General features: G+C 40.3%; 1 protein-coding gene across 2 annotated transcripts in view; it reads right to left on the bottom strand.

Annotated features, from left to right (window-relative positions):
• Positions 1 to 22,347, bottom strand: part of OSBPL1A (oxysterol binding protein like 1A) — a 1,951,189-nt gene that overhangs the window by 1,655,434 nt on the left and 273,408 nt on the right. For both annotated transcript variants that reach the window (XM_085605749.1, XM_085605748.1), the window contains exon 6: positions 11,935 to 12,020. In XM_085605749.1, the coding sequence (XP_085461875.1) occupies positions 11,935 to 12,020 (86 nt within the window). The remainder of the gene's footprint in view (positions 1 to 11,934; positions 12,021 to 22,347) is intronic.

Here is a 22,347-nt window from a genome sequence, read left to right as displayed (position 1 = left end):
GAAAAAAAAGAAAAAAGTATTAATATTTAATAAATCATTATATAATACAGTACACGTATTTACATATTTTCCAAAAACAATTTTTTGCCATTTTTTTGCTGTTTTCAGAATATATTGCATCTCACTATAAATCGTGAAAGCAATTGCATTCATCACTTAACAGCGGGCAAAAAAAAAATAACAATCTCAAATATTGTTTTAAAAAAGCCCAGAATCTCTTTTCACTTAAACATAACATTATAGAAATGCAAAATATTCAAAAAAAATATCATCTAATAACAATAACTATTTCTTTAAAATACCGTCTGACAATTTTGTTACAGAAGCATAATCACAAAAATAATATATCTCAAATAACTCCACAATACATCTGGTTACATTTCCTTTAGGCCAAATGGTAATTTTAAAATTCTTTTTTGATTAAATTTCCAATGGTAATCTAATAAAATTCCAAAATTTAAATTGTACAGATGTTACAGATTCTCTCAACAATTTTGGTTTCAGAAAGATTCATTAGGAATTAAATAAGTCCACAATACAATTGGTTACCTTTCCTTTAGGCCAAATGGTAATTTGAAAAATCTTTTTATTTGAAAATTCCAATGGTAATCCAATAAAATGGTAAAATTGTTTTGTACAGATCTTGCCAATTCTCTCTAAAATTTAGGTTTCAGGAAGATTAGATAGGAATTTGCTAAATCAAAAGGCAAACGTTGCTTGAAAATCAATTGGGAATCATTACACAGTGTCCAGCCTTTTTCACATTTAAGATAAACTGTGTATTGTCCAGAAGTTACAGTAGGTCCTTCATGGAAAATTATTGCAACTGTTACAAAAGTTTTTCCTGAAATTGATAATTGCTGTCCTATAAACTTCTTTATTAAAGTATCCAATTTTGAACCATCAGCTCTACATCGTTGCATCATTAAAATTACATACTGTCCGTATTCCTTTAAAATTAACGTTGAAAACATGTCAGATTTACACTCACCGCATTCCATGCTATGATTAGCATCTTTAACTAATTTAGCAAAAGTGACTGTTTTACTGTCTGGCAATGTTAAATAAATAAACCTTTCAGAATCAACATTAGAGCCACATGTATTGAAACCGTTTTCACAACTATGTTCCCATTTATAAGAGACACCAAACATATTTTCAATTTGTACCCCTTCTTCTTCCAGTACCTGAAGAAAATACATCAAGAATTCCTGTGCGTCTTGCTGTACATTTTGAGAAAACTGTGTTCGTCCTGAACATACATCTAAAAGTTTTCTAATTTCAGTAGCACTTTCTATTTGAGTTTTTTCATTACTCAGCTTTTGAAAAAGGAGACTCAACTCAGAACAGAATCTTTTTCTCTGATTTACTATTATCTGCTCTTGCAAACTTTCCAGATAAAATGCAACATTCAGCACTACATTAGCGTAGCAGTTGACACCAGAGCTATTTTCAAAATGACAACCTACAACCTCTTCAACATTCTCCTTTTTCTTTTTGCTTGCAATTACATCACTCCTCTTTTTTTTTCTCCTCTCTACATCCTCATTACAGATATTCTCAATTCTCCTTTTTCGAGAAACTACACGTTTCTCCAACACAGGATACTGACCTAAATGAGGAGCATGGGTTCTTCTTAATCTATTATACTCCTTTACACAGTTTGCATCAGCACTAACTTTTGAATCATCAAAGTCTATCATGAATAAACCAGATAATGTTTTCACTCGTGACAAAGCTACATAAGCCATACCTTCTTTGAACACAGTTGAACCAATGTTTACAAATGCACAATCTACAGTCAATCCTTGAGACTTGTGAATAGTTACAGCATATGCTAGAGAAAACGGAAACTGTTTCCTACGTACATATAAGTCTTTCACAAGCATGAAACGAACTGTACAACGACAAATGTCTATAACTTCTTCTATCTGATCACATTTTATTTTTAAACATTCAATTCCATCTTTTTTCTGGAAATTAATAAAACCCACAACTTTTCCCATAGCTCCATTTACTAAACCTTTTTCAACATCCAAATTTCTCCTTAAAAATACTCTACAGTTCATGCAAACATATAGATTTTTTTCTAATCCAACAGTTTTTGAAATGTTCTTCTCTAGTGAATCCAATTTATTTTTCAGTTTGCCTGTTAATGTAATAGTAATTCTTTCATGCTGAATTTTGTCCACTACTTCCAATTTCCTAATCTCTTCCTTTTCCAATTTCAAAAGCTCCTCATTGAATATTGAGCATTCACGTAGAGTTGGCATTAAGCAGATGACACTTTTCTTTTCTGCAATGTTCTTGTATATCTTCTCTGCAACTATTTCTTCCTTTGGAAATAAATTATGTAGCAACCGACTCTGTAATGCTTTCGTGCCAGCTTCAGTGAGTAGTCCAATTCTGATATCTTTCAGAATACTTCCATATTCTTCATCGTTTGCTTGCCTCATATTAGTAGTAAGTTCCTTGTACTCAAAGAAGGACCAAATATTTGCATTACCAATGCTTCCCAATGACTTCTTTGTGTCTTCATGTGTCACAGTATTAAACACTGGTTGTCCTTTAACTGGAGTAAGCTGTAGAAGATCCCCAAAAACTATGACATGTTTTCCACCAAATAACACGTCATAGTCTGTCCTTAGAATTTGCTGCATTCTTAAATGCACAAAGGCAAGCATTAAGTTTGATACCATGCTCACCTCATCAATAATGAGAACTTGCATCTTCTTCAATACTCTTGAAACTTCCAAGCATGCTTCTCCAGTTAGCTTGTGGTATTGTATTTTGTTCTCATGCTCCACTGGTAACATTAGCAAACGATGTAAGGTGATTCCTTTTATGTTATATGCTGCTAACCCAGTTGGAGCAGTAACCACACAAGACAAAGTTGAATCCGTTTTTTGCTGTAGGTAGCTTCTGATGACTTTTATTAAGAAACTTTTTCCAGTTCCAGCTTGTCCGCTTACATACATCCTGATTGGTTGAAATGATGTGCATGAGCACTCTTTTTTTTCATGTAGTAATCCGTGATCAATTTTGTTTCTGATCTCTTCATATATTTGTTGCTGCTCTTCATTCAGTTGTCTTTCCAAATTTGGTAAGTCTATAAATTCTTCTTGAGCTTGATTCATAGCCGTTTCCACTTCAGTCATAGCTATTGCAGCTTCATTTTCAACGATTGGTTGTCCTAGGGGATCTTGACTGAGTGTTCCTGAACTTTGGCTGTCTTGAGAACTGTCTCTAGCTACTTCAGCTGCAATTGTAGTTTCCTGTTCAATTTCTTCATTTAACATTTGCACATAATTTGTGAAAGTACTGCATTATATGCTGTCTTTGCAAGCATTAAAGGAATCTTCATAGCTTTGAAATTCTCCCAGTAGATCGTCGTCTGTACGCCATGGTTTAAACAGCTGTAAAAGAGCCAAGTAGTAAAATTCCTTTTTGTCAGTAGTGTCGCAACTCAGCTTCCTGTGATTTATCAAACTTCCTTTTGTTTGCTTCACCAAACATCCTTCCTCACCAATGACTTTATATTTTCCATTGTTGATGTCTTCTGTGGCTTTCCGTGAATAAATGTAGTTCTGCAGCACTTCATAGAGACACATGTTCTCTAGATGAAGACTTCTCTTGGGATAATATGTGTCCAACATGTTTGATTTCAAAATATCTGTACTTTCTGGGTCATTCTCGGCCAAATATTCAATTTCTCCAACAGATTTCAGTACCCGATTTCTCATTGCTGCAAGGCCTAAACTTGCCCAAATTATTCTTCTTGATTTCGAGTAGAGACTTGCAGAAGATAACCTATCTAAACATTCGTAGGATCCAATTTCTCGATGCGATAACCTCTTTAAACTGAAACTGTACAGCTTCTTACTGACAGTCTTCTCGTGAGAAATCTCTTCCCACATTTCTTTCAATTCAGTTTTTTCTGATTTAGTAATGTAAGACGTTACATATCGAGCAACAGCAATGGAATTGTCAGCTACATACTGTATATCCATGTTAGCATTCCACATGGATAAAATGACTGGGTTGTAGTCATTTATATTTTTTGATTCTTCTTTTCTTTTAAGGTTGTAGGTATTCTTAGGTGATTTTCTTGTAATAGTATGTCTCACAGATGACATAAAACTGTTTACTCTTCCATTTGAAAGAACAGGTCTAGGAAATCCAAATCGACATTTAGTGTAGTATTTATCTTTGCTCTTGTATTTCCGTCGACAGTATTTTCCACACCGATGACTTTGGAAACGTAAAACTTGCTCCTTTAACTTTTTCTCTTCTGTGCTTTTTGGTATAGCACATGTTGCATATTCTTCAATGAAAGATAACACTGCTTCATCAGTATCTGTTCCAAACTTTGGGGCATCCTTGATCCACAACAGCATATGAATATGAGGAGCACCTCTTGCCTGGTACTCTTTTCTCCAAAAGAAATCCACTACTTCTCCAAGAGGTGGATTTTTTTTATTGCAGATGAAGGACATCATAGCCTCAAATCTATGATTGAAATATCTGCAAACATTAACCGGATCCAATGAGCACAGTTCTCCTGCTATCTTGTATTCAATGTTTTTAATGTTTGAATTTGCCTCTCGTAGAAAATCCAGTAAATCATCCCAAGCGTACTCAGCACAGCTTAGGGTAAGGAACCATGTTGGTGTTCCTAAATTCCGTAACATGCATTTTAATTCACCATGGCGTCGGTACCAATATTCATTTGTCCCACGCTGACAAGCCATCAGATTGATCAGTTGTGTTTCCAAATGATCATCTCGGTGCTGCACTTTCTCCATAAAATCCTTAGCAGACACATTTTGTAAATGTACTCCACTTTTTAAAATGTGATTTACTGCATATGATAATGCAGACAAGTCGCTTTCAAATAAAAGATGGAACAAATAAGGAATACTTTGTCGAAATCTTGGATCTTCTGCATATAGTCTTGTAGTTCGATACTCAGAAGCTGGAATCTGTTCTGGACGTTCATCGTATCGTCCTCCTTTTCCTGTAGGAAACAGCTGGGGAAAACATCGAGCTTCCAAGCTCTCCTCCCATACACTCACAGGAGTTCCTTTTGCTTTCTTCATCTGAAACAGATCAATATTGTCTCCCATAACTTCTTTTGAATGAAGAGGATGTATGCTAAAATGTTCATAAATTTCTTCTTCCTTTGACTTGTCCACTTTTTCAATTTGTCCAGTTGGTGTTTCTGTGTCTTCTTGTAAATCTTCTTCTTCTGCTTCTATATAAATTGATTCATACCATTTGTTATTCCTTTTCAAATACAAATTTGCTCTTTGTACTTTCCGTACATCTACCAGCTCCTGCCAAATCTTCTTATTCTTTGTAGGTACACCATTAACCAGAATAACTAAATGGTTCAGTTTCCAAAGTATCTGCATCATGAGTTTCCATATTGTTTTTCAAATCCAAGGGCTAATACACCACTCTACCTTTTAAACCTCTCAGTAAATCTGAAGGAGGTAATTTACCAGTTTTGGGCTCCATACGTACTATGGTCTGGAACGGATGAACACATTGAATAAGTATAGACTCATATGTATTTAATTCAGAAAGTTCGGCAGGAATAGCATCCAATCCTAAATTATTATGTACAGCTCTGGTCGGCATTCTATTTTCTTCTAACTTGTTGTAACAGTATTTACAAATACGCTGATCTTCACCCAATTCAAAACAATTTTCAAGAAATATATATGTGGCAAAATCCTTCCACTTATAATTATCTTCATTTTCACTTTTTCTGTAGAGATCAACATTCCTGGTTTGTTTTCTATAATGAGTTCTGCTGCAACAAATACAAGTAATATTTGGTCTTTCATTAGAGATTATTGCAAATTCTGTTATGTGATCATTAAATTTCTTACTTACAGAGGGTTCTACATTCTCTTCCACTTCTTCCTCATTTACTGTGTCCTTTTCTGCACTTTCTTGTTCTGGACCAAAGTAACAAAACTGAATTTCATCAGTAACCTTCACTACATCTGATACCGATCCACGGAACAGAGCCCTATTCAATTCATCCAACTTTATTGCTGGACTTTTAGCAAAATACAATCGTCTCACAAACTTTCTCATTTCAGTATGATGAACAGCCAGCATCCTAAAATGATGAAAAACACTTTTACACACTTTTCTAGATAGACAAGCCAGAGAATGTCCCTGCAAACCAGTATTCTCTCTCACTCTGCATGGATCTAGACTTTGAAGCACCTTAATCTTCTGTTTAACACTTTATTTTACTATATTCTCTTAGAAACTCACGAAATTTATCAATAGATTCCTGACGCACAGTGCAAATACTACTACAATTCCAAGTGTACACTGGGGCTTTAGGACGTCTCCCCATAGCCTCATCCGCCATCACTTGTTCCTCATCTCTTGGAATCATTTTCTCCTTCTCCATTATACAACCATTTTTCACTTCATAAGCACGACCTCTGGTGTCAACTGCATGCAGCAAACTATTACTTTGAAAATAACTCTTCATTAAAAAAAGGTTCACTACTTGAACTATGCATCCATTCTCCTAAAAACACTTTACAAAAGTTTGTTCTTTTCACTAGTCTTTTCCTTTTGCTTTGTGATTTCAGTACATTGACCATTTTATCTAATGTACGCATCCTGTTCAAAATTAAAATGAATAGTTTCCTTTTTAATTCTAAAGCCTTTGCTGCAATGGCTTCAATTTCTTTTTTTCTCTTATAAAATTTAGCTTTTTTCTTATATTTCTTCACATCCTTTATCAAATTGGACATAACTCTTCTCTGAAACATTTTTCTACGAATCTCTTTAAACGCTGTTTTTCTTTTTAAGTTAATCTTTATTGTTTCTGAAGGTATATTTGCATTAACTAAATGCTCAATTTTTTCCTGTTGTTTTCTATTTAAAACATTCTTTCCAGTACAGACATTTTGTACATTTTTCCTTTTTTTGAAGATATTGTTTAAAAAATCTTTTGTCTGCTTACCAGAAGACTCTCTTTTTCCCAACATGAGCATCTCCAACTAACTTAGGTCCTCCAGTTGTCTTCAAATATAGATTTGTTTTGTGGTTTTTCCTTAGTCTGGATTTTGTAGGCATCTTAAATTTTGTTCACTGCTCTTCAGCAATATCTGAGAAAAACTAAAAAAATATTCCTTTATTTTATTTAAATATATTACTACATTTTTTATGATCTTTTCAAATCTTAAAATACTATGTACCCCTTTCCTACAAGTGAAAATCACAATAACACCATCACAAATTAAATATCTAAAAACAACTCCTGTGTGCACACAGAGTCATGGTTTGATATTAGTCAGAAAACGAAATTTCTTTGCCAATTTGAAAGCACACTTACTACTCTTTTTTTGGCAAGTGATAAGTACTTTTACAGTCTGACACATTTTGAATCCACTTTTTAGATTCTGAAAACAGCACATGTCCAAACAGCTTTTTGAGACCAGCAACATGTGTAACCTGGGTGACTGACTACACTCCAGCAAGGGCAACCAGCCTTAGTGATGCTGAATGTATTTGCATTACTGACTGCAACCTCAAACCCTAAAAGTATTCCTCATTTATACCAGTACACCTTAATTTATGGTGAAAACATAGTCCATATTATTTTACATGTTCCTTACATTTAAATTTCTCCCAAAACACAAAATGATAAACACAACTTCAACAAAAGGAATTCCAATTCTATTATTCATTTCTTAATTTACCATATACATCCCCTCTCAAACTCATAACTCACCTTTAAAATTAGTTAGTTGTGAAAGAAATGTGGCACTCAAACAGCAGATTATCAGAGCCAGGATCTCTGTTCTGTACACCTCTCTCCTCTCAGCAGAACCAGATAATGGCAATGTTTCCCTCTCTTTTTCCACACATATACATGTTAATTTCAAATCTCAGTGCTTCCCCCTTTTTTTCAAATGTAATCACACATTTCTATTGGTTGAAAACCAACCCTTTTCCAAAAGTACCCTTCCCCCAACTTGACTTCTGCCTAGTACCCTTCCCCCAACTTGACTTCTGCCTGCTACCATAGCAACAGCTCATGGAACACTGCTGTGTGGAGTTAGGTCAGAAGTTCACCACACAATGTTTCATTTCCAAAGAGCAAGAGTGCTTGACTTTTCAAACCTAACAGCAAATCCATAGTACTGTTCTTTGGTAACACATTTTTCTGTACCAATACAAAACATGCTTCTATAAATTGACACATACAGCCTAGTTTTTAGTGTAGAATGGTATGAAACAGCCAATGAGTTCTTTTTATTTTAAAAAAATATGTATGCCTCCATTTCCAAACTGTGTTTCATTTCTTTTTCCCATTCTACTGAAATACACCTCCTGAGTGCATCCAGATCTCCTTTTAAGATGTTCACAGTGTGGATTGTAGGGCACAGCTATGTCTTCTGGAGTGAAAAGTATGCAGAGAAAACAGGTATGGTGAGAGACCTTGCTTTGCCAAATGTAAACATTAAATGGATTGGTCAGAGAGGGTTAAAGTGGCACCAATTGATGTCATTGGTGAAATCCTTCATGCAAATCCAACACCCTGACCTCATAATAGTGCACTGTGGTGGCAATGACCTAGGCACTTTGACTGGGGTAGGTCTGGAAATGCTTATGAAGGAGACCTTTGCACAACTGTTTTCACTTTTCCCTAAAACTGCCTTTGCGTATTCTAACATATGCCAAAGGCAAAAATGGAACTGGTCCAATCATTTTTGTCCGCAGATTGACAAAGCAAGGAAGCACGTCAACAAATCTGTTTCTGCTTTCCTCCGAGACTATGGTATGGGTTCCATTTACCACAACAACTTGCGTTACGACATGCAAGACATTTATAGAGCAGATGGTGTACACTTCACTGATGAAGGGAACAGAGTCTTCCTCTTGAACCTTAGACTCTGCATCGGTACTTACTTGTAGGTACCGAAAAACACTTCATAAACACAACGGCTCTTTTTAGAGCCCCCTAATATCTAAACACTTAAATCTGAATTTTATTTCTTTTTTTCTTTTTTTTCTACCGTACGCGTACGGTAAGCTTACCGTACGCGTACCCGCAATTTTTTTTAAAAATTAATAAATGTTTTTTTTGTACTTTTCTGTCCTTCTTTGACCCCCTTTCAAATGTTAGGGGGTCTGTAACTCTCTTCCTTGCCCCCTTTTCAAGTTATCTCCCTTTTTTTTTCCTGTGTGAAACACACGAAATGGCGGCCGACACTTCCTGATTTCGTCCGATTCGAATGTTTACAGTCATGTGACAACCAATCAGTTTTGAGCTCGCGCACGGCACCGTACGCGAACGGTAAGCTTACGGTAAGCGCACGGAGCGCGCTTACAGATATATATATTGATTTAAATGCTATTTTCTTAGGAACTCCTGAACAGATTTACACCAGACCTACAAAAGGCACTTCCTTGACCTGAGGACTACCTCTCTGCCAAATTACAAGTAATTCTGTTCAGCCGTTCGGGCTGTAGCTGTGTCTAAAGGTCCTATGGAAAAATGCATGGGGAAAACGTGTTTTGGGACCCCCCTTTTTTCTCAGCCCCCGCTTGACGAATCCCCCCGAGACTTTCAGGGTAGGAGCGGAGCGTAGCGCCCCATTAGTTTTGAAAATTTCGCGAGGATTCGTCGACCGGCGCCAAAGTTATTCCAAATAGAATGTTGCGGTTTTCCTATGGAAACAGGGTCCTAACTATAACTACCTACTGGCGACCGCCAGTAGGTAATATATATATATATATATATATATATATATATATATATATATATATATATATATATATATTATATATATATATATACACACATACATACATACACACACACACAGAAAATGGCTTCTGACAGTAACAGACTTGTTGAGTAACAATTTAACACAATAGTGATGAAATAAAAAGCATTTTATGAAAAACAACACATGAATACTAAGGAAATTACATTTATAAAATCTAACTTAAGACAACAAAACAAAGAAAGATGGTAATATCTAACACTAGATGTATTACACCTACTATTTCATAGAATTCCGGTCAACCACATATACATATTTAGGAAAAACACAACATAGTACACTGACATATTTACTAAAGATAGAATTAACAAGTATAGACTTTAGTATTAAAGTATAGGGCTCCATCTGTATTCCAAAGGTGGACCATTATGAGAACCCTCTTATGTTCATTAAAGTGAATCTATACCTTAATGGTGTATTTGGTATTCAAACATAAACAAATTGATTGTATACAAAGAAATGTAGAGGAAAAGAAAAAACATACGTCCCAGGTCCCCCATTACATATATCCGCTCCCCGCAAGGCGCGCTACTATATAGGCAACAGGAAATACATCACGAGTTCACACAACTCTGTACTAATCTATACAAATCCGCTGCCACGGCATTACCCGATGAGATTCATCAATATCTCACAGAAATCACCCTCCCCAAAATAACCCCAGACCAAAGACTGGAACTTGATTCTCCAATCAATCAAGACGAAATTCAGGCAGGCATACGCACTTTAGCCACAGGGAAAACCCCAGGCCCTGATGGTCTGCCAAGCAATTCTATAATGCCTATGCTACGCTATTAGTACCCCAGTTAAAAACTGTATATGAAGCCGCATTGTCAGCCTGTACGCTCACATACATGCAACGCGAAGCGCTATTAATCTCTCTCCCTAAACCGGAGAGAGATCCAACCCAATTAGGCTCATATAGACCACTGGCACACCTAAACACAGACTACAAGAGTTTAGCCTCTATAATCGCAGAGAGACTGGCACTGTTTGTGAAACCACTAGTACATTCCGACCAAAATGGATTTGTGCCGACCCAAAACACCTGTTTAAATATGCTGAGGTGCAAACCTTGGGCGATCTGTATGAAGACGGTGTGTTGCTGCCTTTTGACGGGTTGGCCTGGGAGACCGACTTTCTGGTGGCCAATTCATACTACATAACTCAATTATAAGAGCACTAATGGCGGCATGGGGAGATATGAACACGGAACCCCAGTTGCATCTGGTGATTGAATACTTGCACGTAATGGGAAACGGGAGCCACATTATCCATTGGCTGACACAAGCATTGCTACTACACACCCTGCAACCCCGACGTATTTGCACCCAAAATGGGGAGAGGATAGGGGAGGCCCATGGACAGAGAAGGAATGGGAAACGATCCTAGCAAGTATGACACAAATCCCACAAAACGCTACATTTCGCATTATACAGACTTAAATTATTCACAGGGCGTATCTGTCACCAGATAAAATACATAAATATTTCCAACTTACAGACTTGGCATGCCTCCGCAGTAATCGGATGGGAACAGACTTCCTCCACATGCTGTGGTCCTGCCCCTCACTGCGCTTGTATTGGCAGGAAGTAACAGGCCTGTTGGAGTGTACGGATCTCCCACAATTGCACACATGGGAGGAATGTTTATTGGGAATATTCGAGAGTTGCACTGTCCCTTCTAGGGTGGTGTCCCTCTATGCGCACTAAAGCGTTTTTACAACAGGTTGGGAACTGGTGAAAATACTGTATTAACTTAAGGATATTTCTAATGAAATGCCTCACTAGTGCTTTCTTAGGTCTAGCTTGAAGCGCAGCTGTCTGTTGACCTATTGTTACCAATACTTAAAAAATATCTATAGAGTGGGCTGGGGCTCCACCCAATTGAGTTTACCTCTTTCACTGCATGCTCTGTGGCCGTTTGGTCTATCGATCCCCCTGCCATGTAGCGCCTGCATTGTCAAGCATGAGGGACTTATTTTATGTGTCAAAAGAACATTCAATAACCATACATTAGATTATTTATCTCATAGAGCCACTGTATACAAAAACAATTCTTCACTGCAGCATGGAAATACATTAAGAAATATTCCAATTACCAATTCTGAAAGTTTTTCAATTTCTCCCTCTCTTGCTGCTCTTAAAAGCATTTCTTCTAGCTTTCTCTCCCTTGTTCGTTCTGCAGCTGTTAAAGAAATGAAAAGGTGCAGTTAGGACTCCTGAGCCACACACATCTTTAGCATTGTAAAATCTTGAGATAACGGACACAACGTGTATCAAAAGGTCAGGTGATCTTGGTGCCGGTTCTGGTGGCTCAGTGGACTAATACGTCCACTGCAGGGTCCTGTGTTCGACCTCATGGTTACAGGTTCAAATCCCTGCGGGCCACTAAGCCTTTCGTCCATCCGAGGTTGATAAAATGAGTACCATTGAGTTGGGTGACAAACATCTGTTATTATGCGCCAAGATGCCCGAGGGTGAACGTGCGCATTACAAATATACAATAGGTTATATGTTATTGCAGATACTGCTGAATGATGAATTGTTTCATTGACTAATTCTGTCCCTGGCAGTGTTAAAGTGTATTTCTCCCTCTTCAGGCGTGTGACTAAATTGAATTATCTCTAATAACTGTAGGAAGGCTCTGGGCTGGTACAAAAGGCAAATTCCAGAAGCACCCCAGGGGCAGGATCCACTGTGACAGGAGCAGCAAAGAGAAGCAAAACGGAATCCGTTGGGCAGGGCTTTGTGTCAGACGTGGGTAAAATGGGGGTACCAGTGGGCAGGGCTTCAGGGCAGTGCGACTGGTGCGGTCGCACTGGGTGCTGACCTGTGCAGGAGGGGCTGACTTCAGGGGGTTCAGCAATAACTTATAACTAGAGAAATGAGGGGCACTTTTGCACGATGGTAGTGAGAGAATCCGAGGAGGTGGTCATGGAGTGTGGGGGGACCAAAACATTATTTTCGCACCAGGTGCCACCAGCATTAAACCCGGCCCTGCCAGTAGTCAGTATATAATCTTCTCCGTGCAGGATATAAATGTACTCTGAGCCGGTAAGAGCAGAAGAGAGCTTAGTGAGGCTGTAAGGTCAGGAGGAGGTAGGGTAGCCAAGTGCATTCACCGAAGCAGGCTGCTGCATGCAGCTCCCGCTTTAGGCACAGAGAGGCACTAGTGTTTGCAACAAGACTAACAGCCCTTTCTACATTAGCTCTCAGTACTTCTTGAAACTAGTGGCCACAGTGCCCTGATGCAGATGGGGTGGTGTGAGATCAGAGCACAGCCCAAACTGTTATGATTGGAAGTCTTAAACACTTACTGGCGTCCACTAAAATAACTTTAACAGAAGGGTGCTATATCTGGGACTATGTTCCTAAAGAGCCCAGAACCGAAGCATGACCAACAAAAATAGTCTTTAAGAACATCATGCAATCTGACAACACAATCCACTTGAAATCCTGGGCTTTGGGCCTGTTTCAAAACAATCAATCAATCAATGAAAACTTTATTCGGATCATTACAATCCATAAAAGTACAGGAAAAAAAAAAACATTTATAAAATCATACAATTAAACAATAAAAATGCTGTTTTGCACATGAGGAATAAACCATATTACTTTAGGACATTGTTAACCGGGCACGAACCACAGTTTTTAGAAAAGAGCTCACGCGAAAGACAAGTTCATCGTCATCCAGGGACAAAATCATTGAAAATGCAAGTTCCAGGCTAAGAGGTTTTAGTTTTTTAAAATACGGAGATAAAAACCATTTAATGTACTTCATGTAAAATTTACAAAAAAATAAGAAATGTAAAATTGTTTGCCTACTCTGAGAGTCACAAGGGCATGGCTCAACACATTGGTCGTTAAAATTCCATAAAGGAAAACTAAGTGCATATTTAATAGTGCCTGCCCTAAGGTGAAATATAAGGCCACGCTCCCAATGGCTCAACGGGAGGGTTAAATAACTGGGTGTCGGATAAATTGTGAGATTACGGACTAGGTATCCACGGACACTAGGTTTCAAAGACTCCCTTGCTACCCTTTCAGCGTCAAATGACATATAGAGTGCTTTTTTAAGTTCACGTTTAGTGGGGAGCACAGTGGTAGTTGGTTTTAGGAAGGTATTTTCAAGGTTCACGCTGCGGAATACGCTAGACACCCCTGATAACCAGGGAATGGCCGAGCCCCTGTCGCAGCGTAGACAATGCTCGATGATATCCCTAGTCAGAATGGCGGCAGGGTTTTTCCAAATCGCCAGCCAAAAAAGGGCTGGACGTGCACGAATAAAATCCCCTATAAAATGCAACCCCAATTCCCTATGACATATAAAATGTGGGGAAGTGATGGGAACACAGAGAAGTTTCCTTCAAAACAATCTTACAATAAGCTGAGGTGTTGGAGAGAAGAAGGCTTTAAGTTTAAGGGATCACAAGAGTGTGCATTATAGTGCTTTTGGGATTACCGGAGTCTACAAACATTAGTACATTTGAGAAGAACATTTAGGCCTAAGAAAATAATGTATTTACATTTTTAAATAGTGTGAGACAAACTAGAAGAGCTGTGTCACTAAATTACAAAAAGAGTGAATAGTAAGATGTTTGTACGAATTTACAAACTATACAAAAGTGAAAAGAACAACCTAGAATAAAGACAACTCCAGGATAAAAAAAGAAACAAGATATATACAGCACAGTAGACTTGAACTCTTCTTTCAAAACTTAATAGGATTGATTTATCCTGATTGCAGAGCTCCAGATCTTGGTCCATTCCCTGAGGTGGACTGCGTTGAAGTTAATTGTGTTCTCAAGGCTGAAGAAGAGCTTAAGAGGGCTAGAGGGAGGACCGTCAATAATCAATTTCTCAAACATAGTGCAGTGCCTATAGTTAGGTGCGTTATGAACAATACAGACCAATTTGAATATATGGTTTCAATTGGAAACAATTTAAGGACGGTCAGGGCTGATGTGAAGCAGTCAAACTTTTTAATCCTGGAATCAACCTAAATAAGGAATGTATGGCCGCCTTAAGAGGCGCAAGGGGAATCTTGGGTATACCCCAAGTAAACAGTTCCCATGATCTTACCTTGATAAAACAAGACACCTGTACCACTGTTTTAAGGTAACCTTTAAAAATGGGGATGTGCCCGAGAGTGAAGTCCAAATATGTTGCACACTACGGCTTATTGAGTTGATGGGTGCATGTACGTTCAGATTTTCATCAAGTATAAAGACTGATGAATCAGCACATTCAGTAATGGCTGATTTATATACCATCATGTTGATAGAATTAAGCCAGTATTGCATAAGAATCGAAAACTACGTTTGGGTGTGGAGAATGAACAGAACTCCGTTTTGTGTGGTGGCTTTTAGTTGAGATAATTACCCATCTATTTACTAAATATCTTAAAGAAAGCCCAGCTTTGCAAGGAATGTCCTCCAGGGAGGAAACTATCAAGTATAGAGTGTTATCATCAGTAGAACAATATCAAGTATAGAGTGTTATCATCAGTAGAACAAGCATTGGCAATGCCAATCGGTCTCGCCATATTGATGAGTTTAGTGGTGTAGTTATTAATAAAGTAAAGTTTTATAATGCTAATGTTATGTGAAGTAGAAAGGAACAGAAATGTTTTACGGACTTTGCTGCTGCTGCCAGGGACTTCAGGTCCCACAAACCATCGCCAACTAGGCAGGAGCCAGTCTAGCACTCAAAAGCGTGCCACGCCACCCGCGACGCGGGTTTCACGGACTTTGCTGCTGCTGCAGGGACTTCAGGTCCCACAAACCATCTCCAGCTAGAGAGCAGCCAGTCTCACGCTCAGAAGCGCACCACGCCACCCGCGACGTGGGTTTCACTGACTTTGCTGCTGCTGCAGGGACTTCAGGTCCCACAAACCAGCGCCAGCTAGGAAGGAGCCAGTATCGTGCTCAAAAGCGCGCCACGCCACCCGCGACGCAGGACGCCAAGGGCGGGCCTGTCCTGCGCCCGTCGGAGACAGGAAGAGGCAGGGCAGGGCCACCCCCCCTGAGCGGCTGTTCTTTCCCCTACTTTGCTGTTAAATGGAGGGGTAAGACTCTCTAATTTATATGCCCACAATAACTTGATGACTCTGATCCAAAAGCTAAGAACATTTGTATGTCCCTTCGCTCACATGGACTATTGCTGCGCCACTGTTTAAGCACCACCTTGGAGGGAAGGTTTTGTTGTAAACGGATTGGGTGCCGAACGGGGCGACACGTCTGTATAACTGTGTAGACAGGGGGTTTATACTTTGAGTTTGAGCCCTATAAGAACCCCTAAGGGGGTTTAGTTACATCTGGGTAGTGGGGAAACGAGGTACTTCTTCCAAAAGAGCGGTAACAATACCTATTGGGAAAATGGGAAAAAGGGCAGTTGTAAACAAAAACAAAACAGCAGGTGAGCCCCCAACCACTGCTATAGATAAAATGCTTCAGAGGGCTATCGGGGTGGTGTCCACAGAAATAGAGCGCACAGAAAGGAGGCTATCCCTTACTCCGGATATGTACTTACAAGAATTTGAGGCGACTCCGTCACCAACCACCACTCAAATATTGCAGCATAGTTCATTGTCATTGCCCCCCTCTGGTTATTCCCTCACCTTGACAACTGGGGCACAAGATAGGCAAACACATAGTAGGGTGCCTTCACTGCGGGTTGCTCGAAGTAGGAAGCAACCACATAGGGCCAGTACGCCCACTAATATTCCAAACAAAGCGAAACGTAAAGCAGCACCTGGTGTAGGGCCAAAAAACAAAACAATGTGCGACTAACCAGGTTGATACACTGGGATCATACGAATCAGAACAGTTAAAGGGTAAAACTCAAATAGATGACCCAGCTGCAGAACACACAACGTGGGTAGATAATCTGATGGCGGATCTTTTAACTAAATTAAGAGCCACCATCCAAGAAGAAATAGCACCTTTAGTAGCCCGTCTAGATAGAATGGAGAGAGCTTGGGAGGGCTTAGGAGCTTTAGTACGAACTGACACTGTGATTAGGAACGCAGGGGGAGGGTCTGACACTGGAAGTTAAGACGCTACCCAGTGCTCAACTCATACACAATATGGGGGGGGGGGGGCGCACATAACTGAGATACCCACAACCAGTGGTTTACACAGGGAAGCGAGCACTAAAACTACAATAGCCACCCACGAGCTTATTCATAGGAAGAGTACAATGGAAGCAAGTGGAGGGGTCAAGGCTAAGGCATCGAGTAGGGAGGTTATTAGCAAACAAATAGCGCTACCGACCCAGGTTTCTGCTAGTGAGATTAAGGTGACTTCCCTCCCCAGTATAAATCTTCCCTCAGCCTGTGACCCCCTATGTAGCCATAATGACAGGCATCCCTTTAATTGCACCTAATTCTAAGGAATCTCAGCTTGACCTTAGGAACAAATGCTTATTCTGGCTCGCTAGGTTCAAGCACTTTGAGTATGCCCGGGCGGGGGAGATAATCATGGTTCGCAGAGTAGGTTGGTTGGGCGATGCCCGAAAAACTGAAGCAGGGGAGTGTGTTGTCATCAACTTCAACAACCCTAATACTGCAAGCAGACTGCTATCCACCCCCAATGCAGGTCATCACAAACCCACAGGAATAAGCCTTCGCTCGTTGGATTACTTTTATCCCCAACCAAACTCGGATCAGAGAGACAGTGTATTTTCGCCACTCCTCACTGCGGGTCCCGGTCCCCTTATGGAAGGAAGGTGGAGTAATCCTTCCAGGCGCCCTCTGTATAATATTGCAGTAAGTAACAGATATGAAAATATCGAGGAGGTTGACTGACTAGGGGTGGGTCATCTCATTGGCAACACTCGAGAGAAACAGCAACCCGATCGATCTACTGAAGAAGGTTGCATTGAGAGCGGTGTGAATGGAGTTAGTGGTCCAGTATTGGACCACTGGCATAGTACACAAGCAGTGGGTAGCCATCCGAGCGAGGAGGCTGCTTATATCTCTCCTGATACCCATGTGGGTTGTATTGATAGGGGTGGATCTAGTGTAGTTCTTGTAAGACCGGATAAGGTCCATCAGGTTATATATCTCTCCCCCCAATCTTCCCCCAGGGAGGCACCAACAGGGGCAGGATTGAGGAGCAGTGAGCTACGAATTCTTTCGTGGAATTTAGCAGGGCTGAAAAATAAATTACCATGTCCTGACTGGGGGTCTTTTGTGGACAATCAAGACATTTGCCTATTCCAAGAAACCTGGGCCTGCGAAGAATATCATAGGGTAGGATTTACCGCATTTAACATCTTGGCCACAAAGGGCGGGAGAGGGCGCCCGTCTGGTGGACTCACGATCTGGGTGGGCACGCATCTTGGGTGCAAGGGAGAGCAGTTGATAACTCCTAACAACAACATTCAATGCGTCTTGCTGTCATTCCCCGATAAGATGAAAATCGCCTTAATTAATGTCTATTCTAGACCTGTAATCAATAGACTAGAATCTGACATCATAGACCAGCTTGGCTACTATATTCCTATCTTGGATCCAGCAATTCTGTTGATTATAGGAGCTGACTTTAATTGTCAATTTGAACCTCTGACAATTTTCAGTAAGATCCATCAGAAGAAGACCTTTATTGGTCAATTCCTGAACCGCAGATCACCCCAATCAAAGCCTGGTGCCCTTTAGCCATACAAATCTACTCATTTACGCTGTCCCACTCATTGAGGGCATGCAATGGGAGGACCAAGTCCGACCTTCCTGGTAAATTTACATTCAATTGCGATGGCCACCCCTCGTTAATTGATTACATTATGGTGGAAACAAGAACCTGGGAGAAAGTCCAAGATTTCTATGTACAACAGAGGCAGAATAGTGATCATGACGCTCTGATTGTAACATTGAAGCTGGGGAATCTGGGCGTATCTGCCATCTACTCTAACGCGGCGACTAGCACCGGTGATTTAGTAACCACTAATAACCGAAGGAAAGTTAGATGGAATCGTGTCCAGCAATCTCCCCCCAAACTGGCAAAGGTGCACCAGCTTGCAATACCTATAATAGACAGAATGAGAGAGTTGGGACAGGTGGGAGACATCCATAGAGGACAGAGACAAAGCTAAAATATTCCATGAGGAGCTAGTAGTAAAGCTGGCAGATGTATTCTACCCGGAAACATCTAAGAGGGAAATAGATCGACCTAAATGTTCCTGGTATAATAGCAAATGCCGAAAAGCAAAACAAGAGCTTGTAAATGTGGTGAAAGCCAAAGATAGGCCAAATATTAAGTTAGCCAGAATAAAGCATAGGAAAATATTGCACCAGGAAAAGAAAGACTGGGAAACAGAAAGGTGGGAGGCCTTGGGGACTGCCCTGAAGGTTAACGATTTCAAACGGTTTTGGAGGCTAGTTAGCTCTGGTGAGGAGGGGGGACGTGCAGCCATAGAGCCTAATATAGCGCCCAAAGTATGGGAGTCATACTTTGGGTCCCTGTATGATTGCGAGGCGGAAGGTCCCCCAAGCCCAGAAATCTTGAGTAACATCTTGGAGTACTGTCAGGAGGGAGGTGGGGACATTTCGCTGATGGAGGTTCGAAATGCTTTAACTAGCTCACTCCCCAATAAAGCCCCGGGTCTTGACAAACTCCCGGGGGATCTCTTCCGGGAAGAGCCCATTGTTTGGGTCCCATATCTGTGTGCCTTATTTTACACAATTTTGAAGGGTATGAATCCCCCAGATACTTGGAAGGGTGCGGAGATAGTACCCATACTTAAAAAGGGTTGCCTCTTCTACCCACCAATTATAGACCCATCAGTCTAATTGATAACACCCAAAAGCTGATGGGCAGGGTCTTACTGATCCGTATACAGGGGTGGATGGAGGAGCAGGGAATTTTGAGCCCTTACCAGGCCGGCTTCAGATCAAGTATGTCCACCGTGGACCAGATATTCAGATTACAGCTACTTTTCTGGAAAACGGTGAGGATGGAGGGTGGCAGCCTCTATCTCATATTTGTTGATCTGAAGTCCGCCTTCGATCTTGTCCCTAGAAAGAAGCTGTGGGAGGCGCTTGGTGAGCTTGGGATTCCATCATACCTTATGAATGTGCTGGTGAGGTTATACACAGATAATTATGCACAAGTTAGATGCGGTAAATATGGGGAACTTTCCTCGCGCTTCTCTGTCAGAAAAGGGTTAGACAGGACTGCGTTTTAGCCCCTACATTATTTTGTCTTTACATCAATGAGCTTATTGCTTTTTTAAACAACATAAAAGATACTGATGCACCAAAACTGGCCACCGGGAAAATACCTGCGCTGATGTTCGCGGACGACACTTTGCTACTGTCCAAGTCACCCCTAGGCATTCAACGCATCCTGGATGGGTTTGCACAGTTCTGTAATATGAGAGGTTTGGAGATAAATTTATCTAAGACCCAATTTATGGTCTTCAGCCCTCCAAAGAGCACGCGTCCAAACCCCTCTCTCAATGGCATCCACCTTGACAAAGTAAGGACATTTGATTATCTGGGCATAACATAGTCCGAGCAATTCGGGTGGGGCCCTCAGATGACCAAAGCACGGCTTAGGCTCACTCAGACAGTAGGGGGGATAATGAAAATTCTCAGAACATCTGCTTTCAAGCCAGCAGCCCCTGTGGTGGAGATATAAAAGGCTCAAGCAAGAGGGGCCACATTATATGGGGCGGAGCTTTGGGGGCACAGTTCTACTATGGATCTTGTGAAGCTACAAAATAACTTAATGAGACAGCTCTTAGGTCTACCACGCAGTACCCCACTGGTTCCCCTCCGCATGGACTTGGGTATGAGGCCAATCGATCAAGATATTGCCCTCAGGCCCTTGACATTTTGGCGGAGGTTATGGGTAACTCCTGAGCTGAATGCGTTTAAAGAAGAGCTGTAGGAGCTCCTCCCCAGACTCAATCCTAGTTAAACACCATGGTTGGCTCATATTAGAAGCCTTTCGAATAGGCTTGGGAGACCAGAGCTTTGGACATCACCTGAGCTATCCTGTCCCATGATCTCCAGGGTGGATCTTATAAAACATTTTAGGAAATCCAACCTGCTGTCTCTACAGGAGAACGCTAAAGAGGGCAGGTTGACAAGGGAGTTTTTACAAGTAAAGGAGGTGTACATGAAGGAACCCTTTCTGGATGCAATCCAGCCACCTATGGTGAGGAAACTGTATGCGCAATTTAGATGGGGGAATTTACCTTTGGCAGAGTACACTAGTTCTTGGGCTCCGGAGAACTCAAGTGTGTGCCCTAGTTGTAAACTAACGGCTGAAACTGATCTGCATGTGCTGTTTTTCTGCCCAGCATATGTGCTACCCCGCAAACGCTGGATAACCCAACTATGTAAAAACTTAGGGTTTACCCGTTGTGCCAAGGCTTTTAGAGTTTTAAAATAAATAGGATACTGATCCTCCAATTGTATTCACGGTATCTGGGTTTTTAAATGCCATGTGGCATATTAGGAGAGGACTTTTAAAGCATCTATACGGGAGGATCAATTGGAGGCACCCCTTGTTTATTCTTCAAGTGTATTCAATGATTGTCCGGCTCTTTTGTTATATATTTTTTAAACTGAACTTGGTAGTATGTGTTTAATTGTGCATACACTATGAAAATGTAATTGTTGTATACATTGTGTATCCCCTTGGAATTGTTTTTTTATGCACTTTTATGGTCTGAACAGCCGAAATAAAGTTTTTATAACAACAACGAAATGTTTTTAAAGTATAGCTTAATGTTTTCTTTAAAATATTGGTTAGCGCTGTTTTTTTTTAAAACTATTTTTTAGTAAAATTTGCTCGTTACGAATACCTCCCCCCAAACCAGAGAATCGCAGGGTGAACGAGTGGGCCCTACCTTTAGGGCCTCCGGTTCATAATGCAGCGCCCCGGTGAAGGGAGGAGCTATATCCATTGGCAACAACATTGTTTGTTCAGCGATGGAGCAAACAGGTGGCGCTGACATTTCACCTTATGAAAAGACATTGCATGATGTAGAAGTTGTTCAAACTGTTTGCACGATTGTCACTGCTTTGGTAATAGGCAACGGAGTAAACTAATTTTGCCTTTACATGAGTCTCATCTTTCATGTTTGGAAAGGGAAGAGCCCTTTATTAGCATCGCAATGAGTTTTGGATGGTAAAAAGTGCCTGCTCCGCCCTTTTTTCTACAAGCAGCAAACACCAATCTTCTCATTTGCACATTGGTGCCAAATAGTAAGTACTAGTGAACAATCTCCGATTTGAGTAGGTTGTGTTATGAGGTTTTCATATACGTTATGAAATCAAAGCAGAGTTATGCACGCTTTCCCAGGCTATATAAAGCTACTTTGCAGAATCAATTTTTCCCCTTTTTTTAAAACAAAAACTGGCTTTGATACAGTTGAGACGAATCAGCGCTTGGATAATCTAAAGATGTGGGTCTCCTCTGCTGAAACCTGCGTGAAGTCTTGCCAGAAACTGAACGCGTTTTGTCTAATTAACAAAATATTTGTTTTTACATACGGAAGAG

The sequence above is a fragment of the Triturus cristatus genome, chromosome 5_1, assembly GCF_964204655.1.
Source record: "Triturus cristatus chromosome 5_1, aTriCri1.1, whole genome shotgun sequence".
Lineage (NCBI taxonomy): Eukaryota > Metazoa > Chordata > Amphibia > Caudata > Salamandridae > Triturus > Triturus cristatus.
This window is presented reverse-complemented; position numbering and strand designations above follow the sequence as displayed.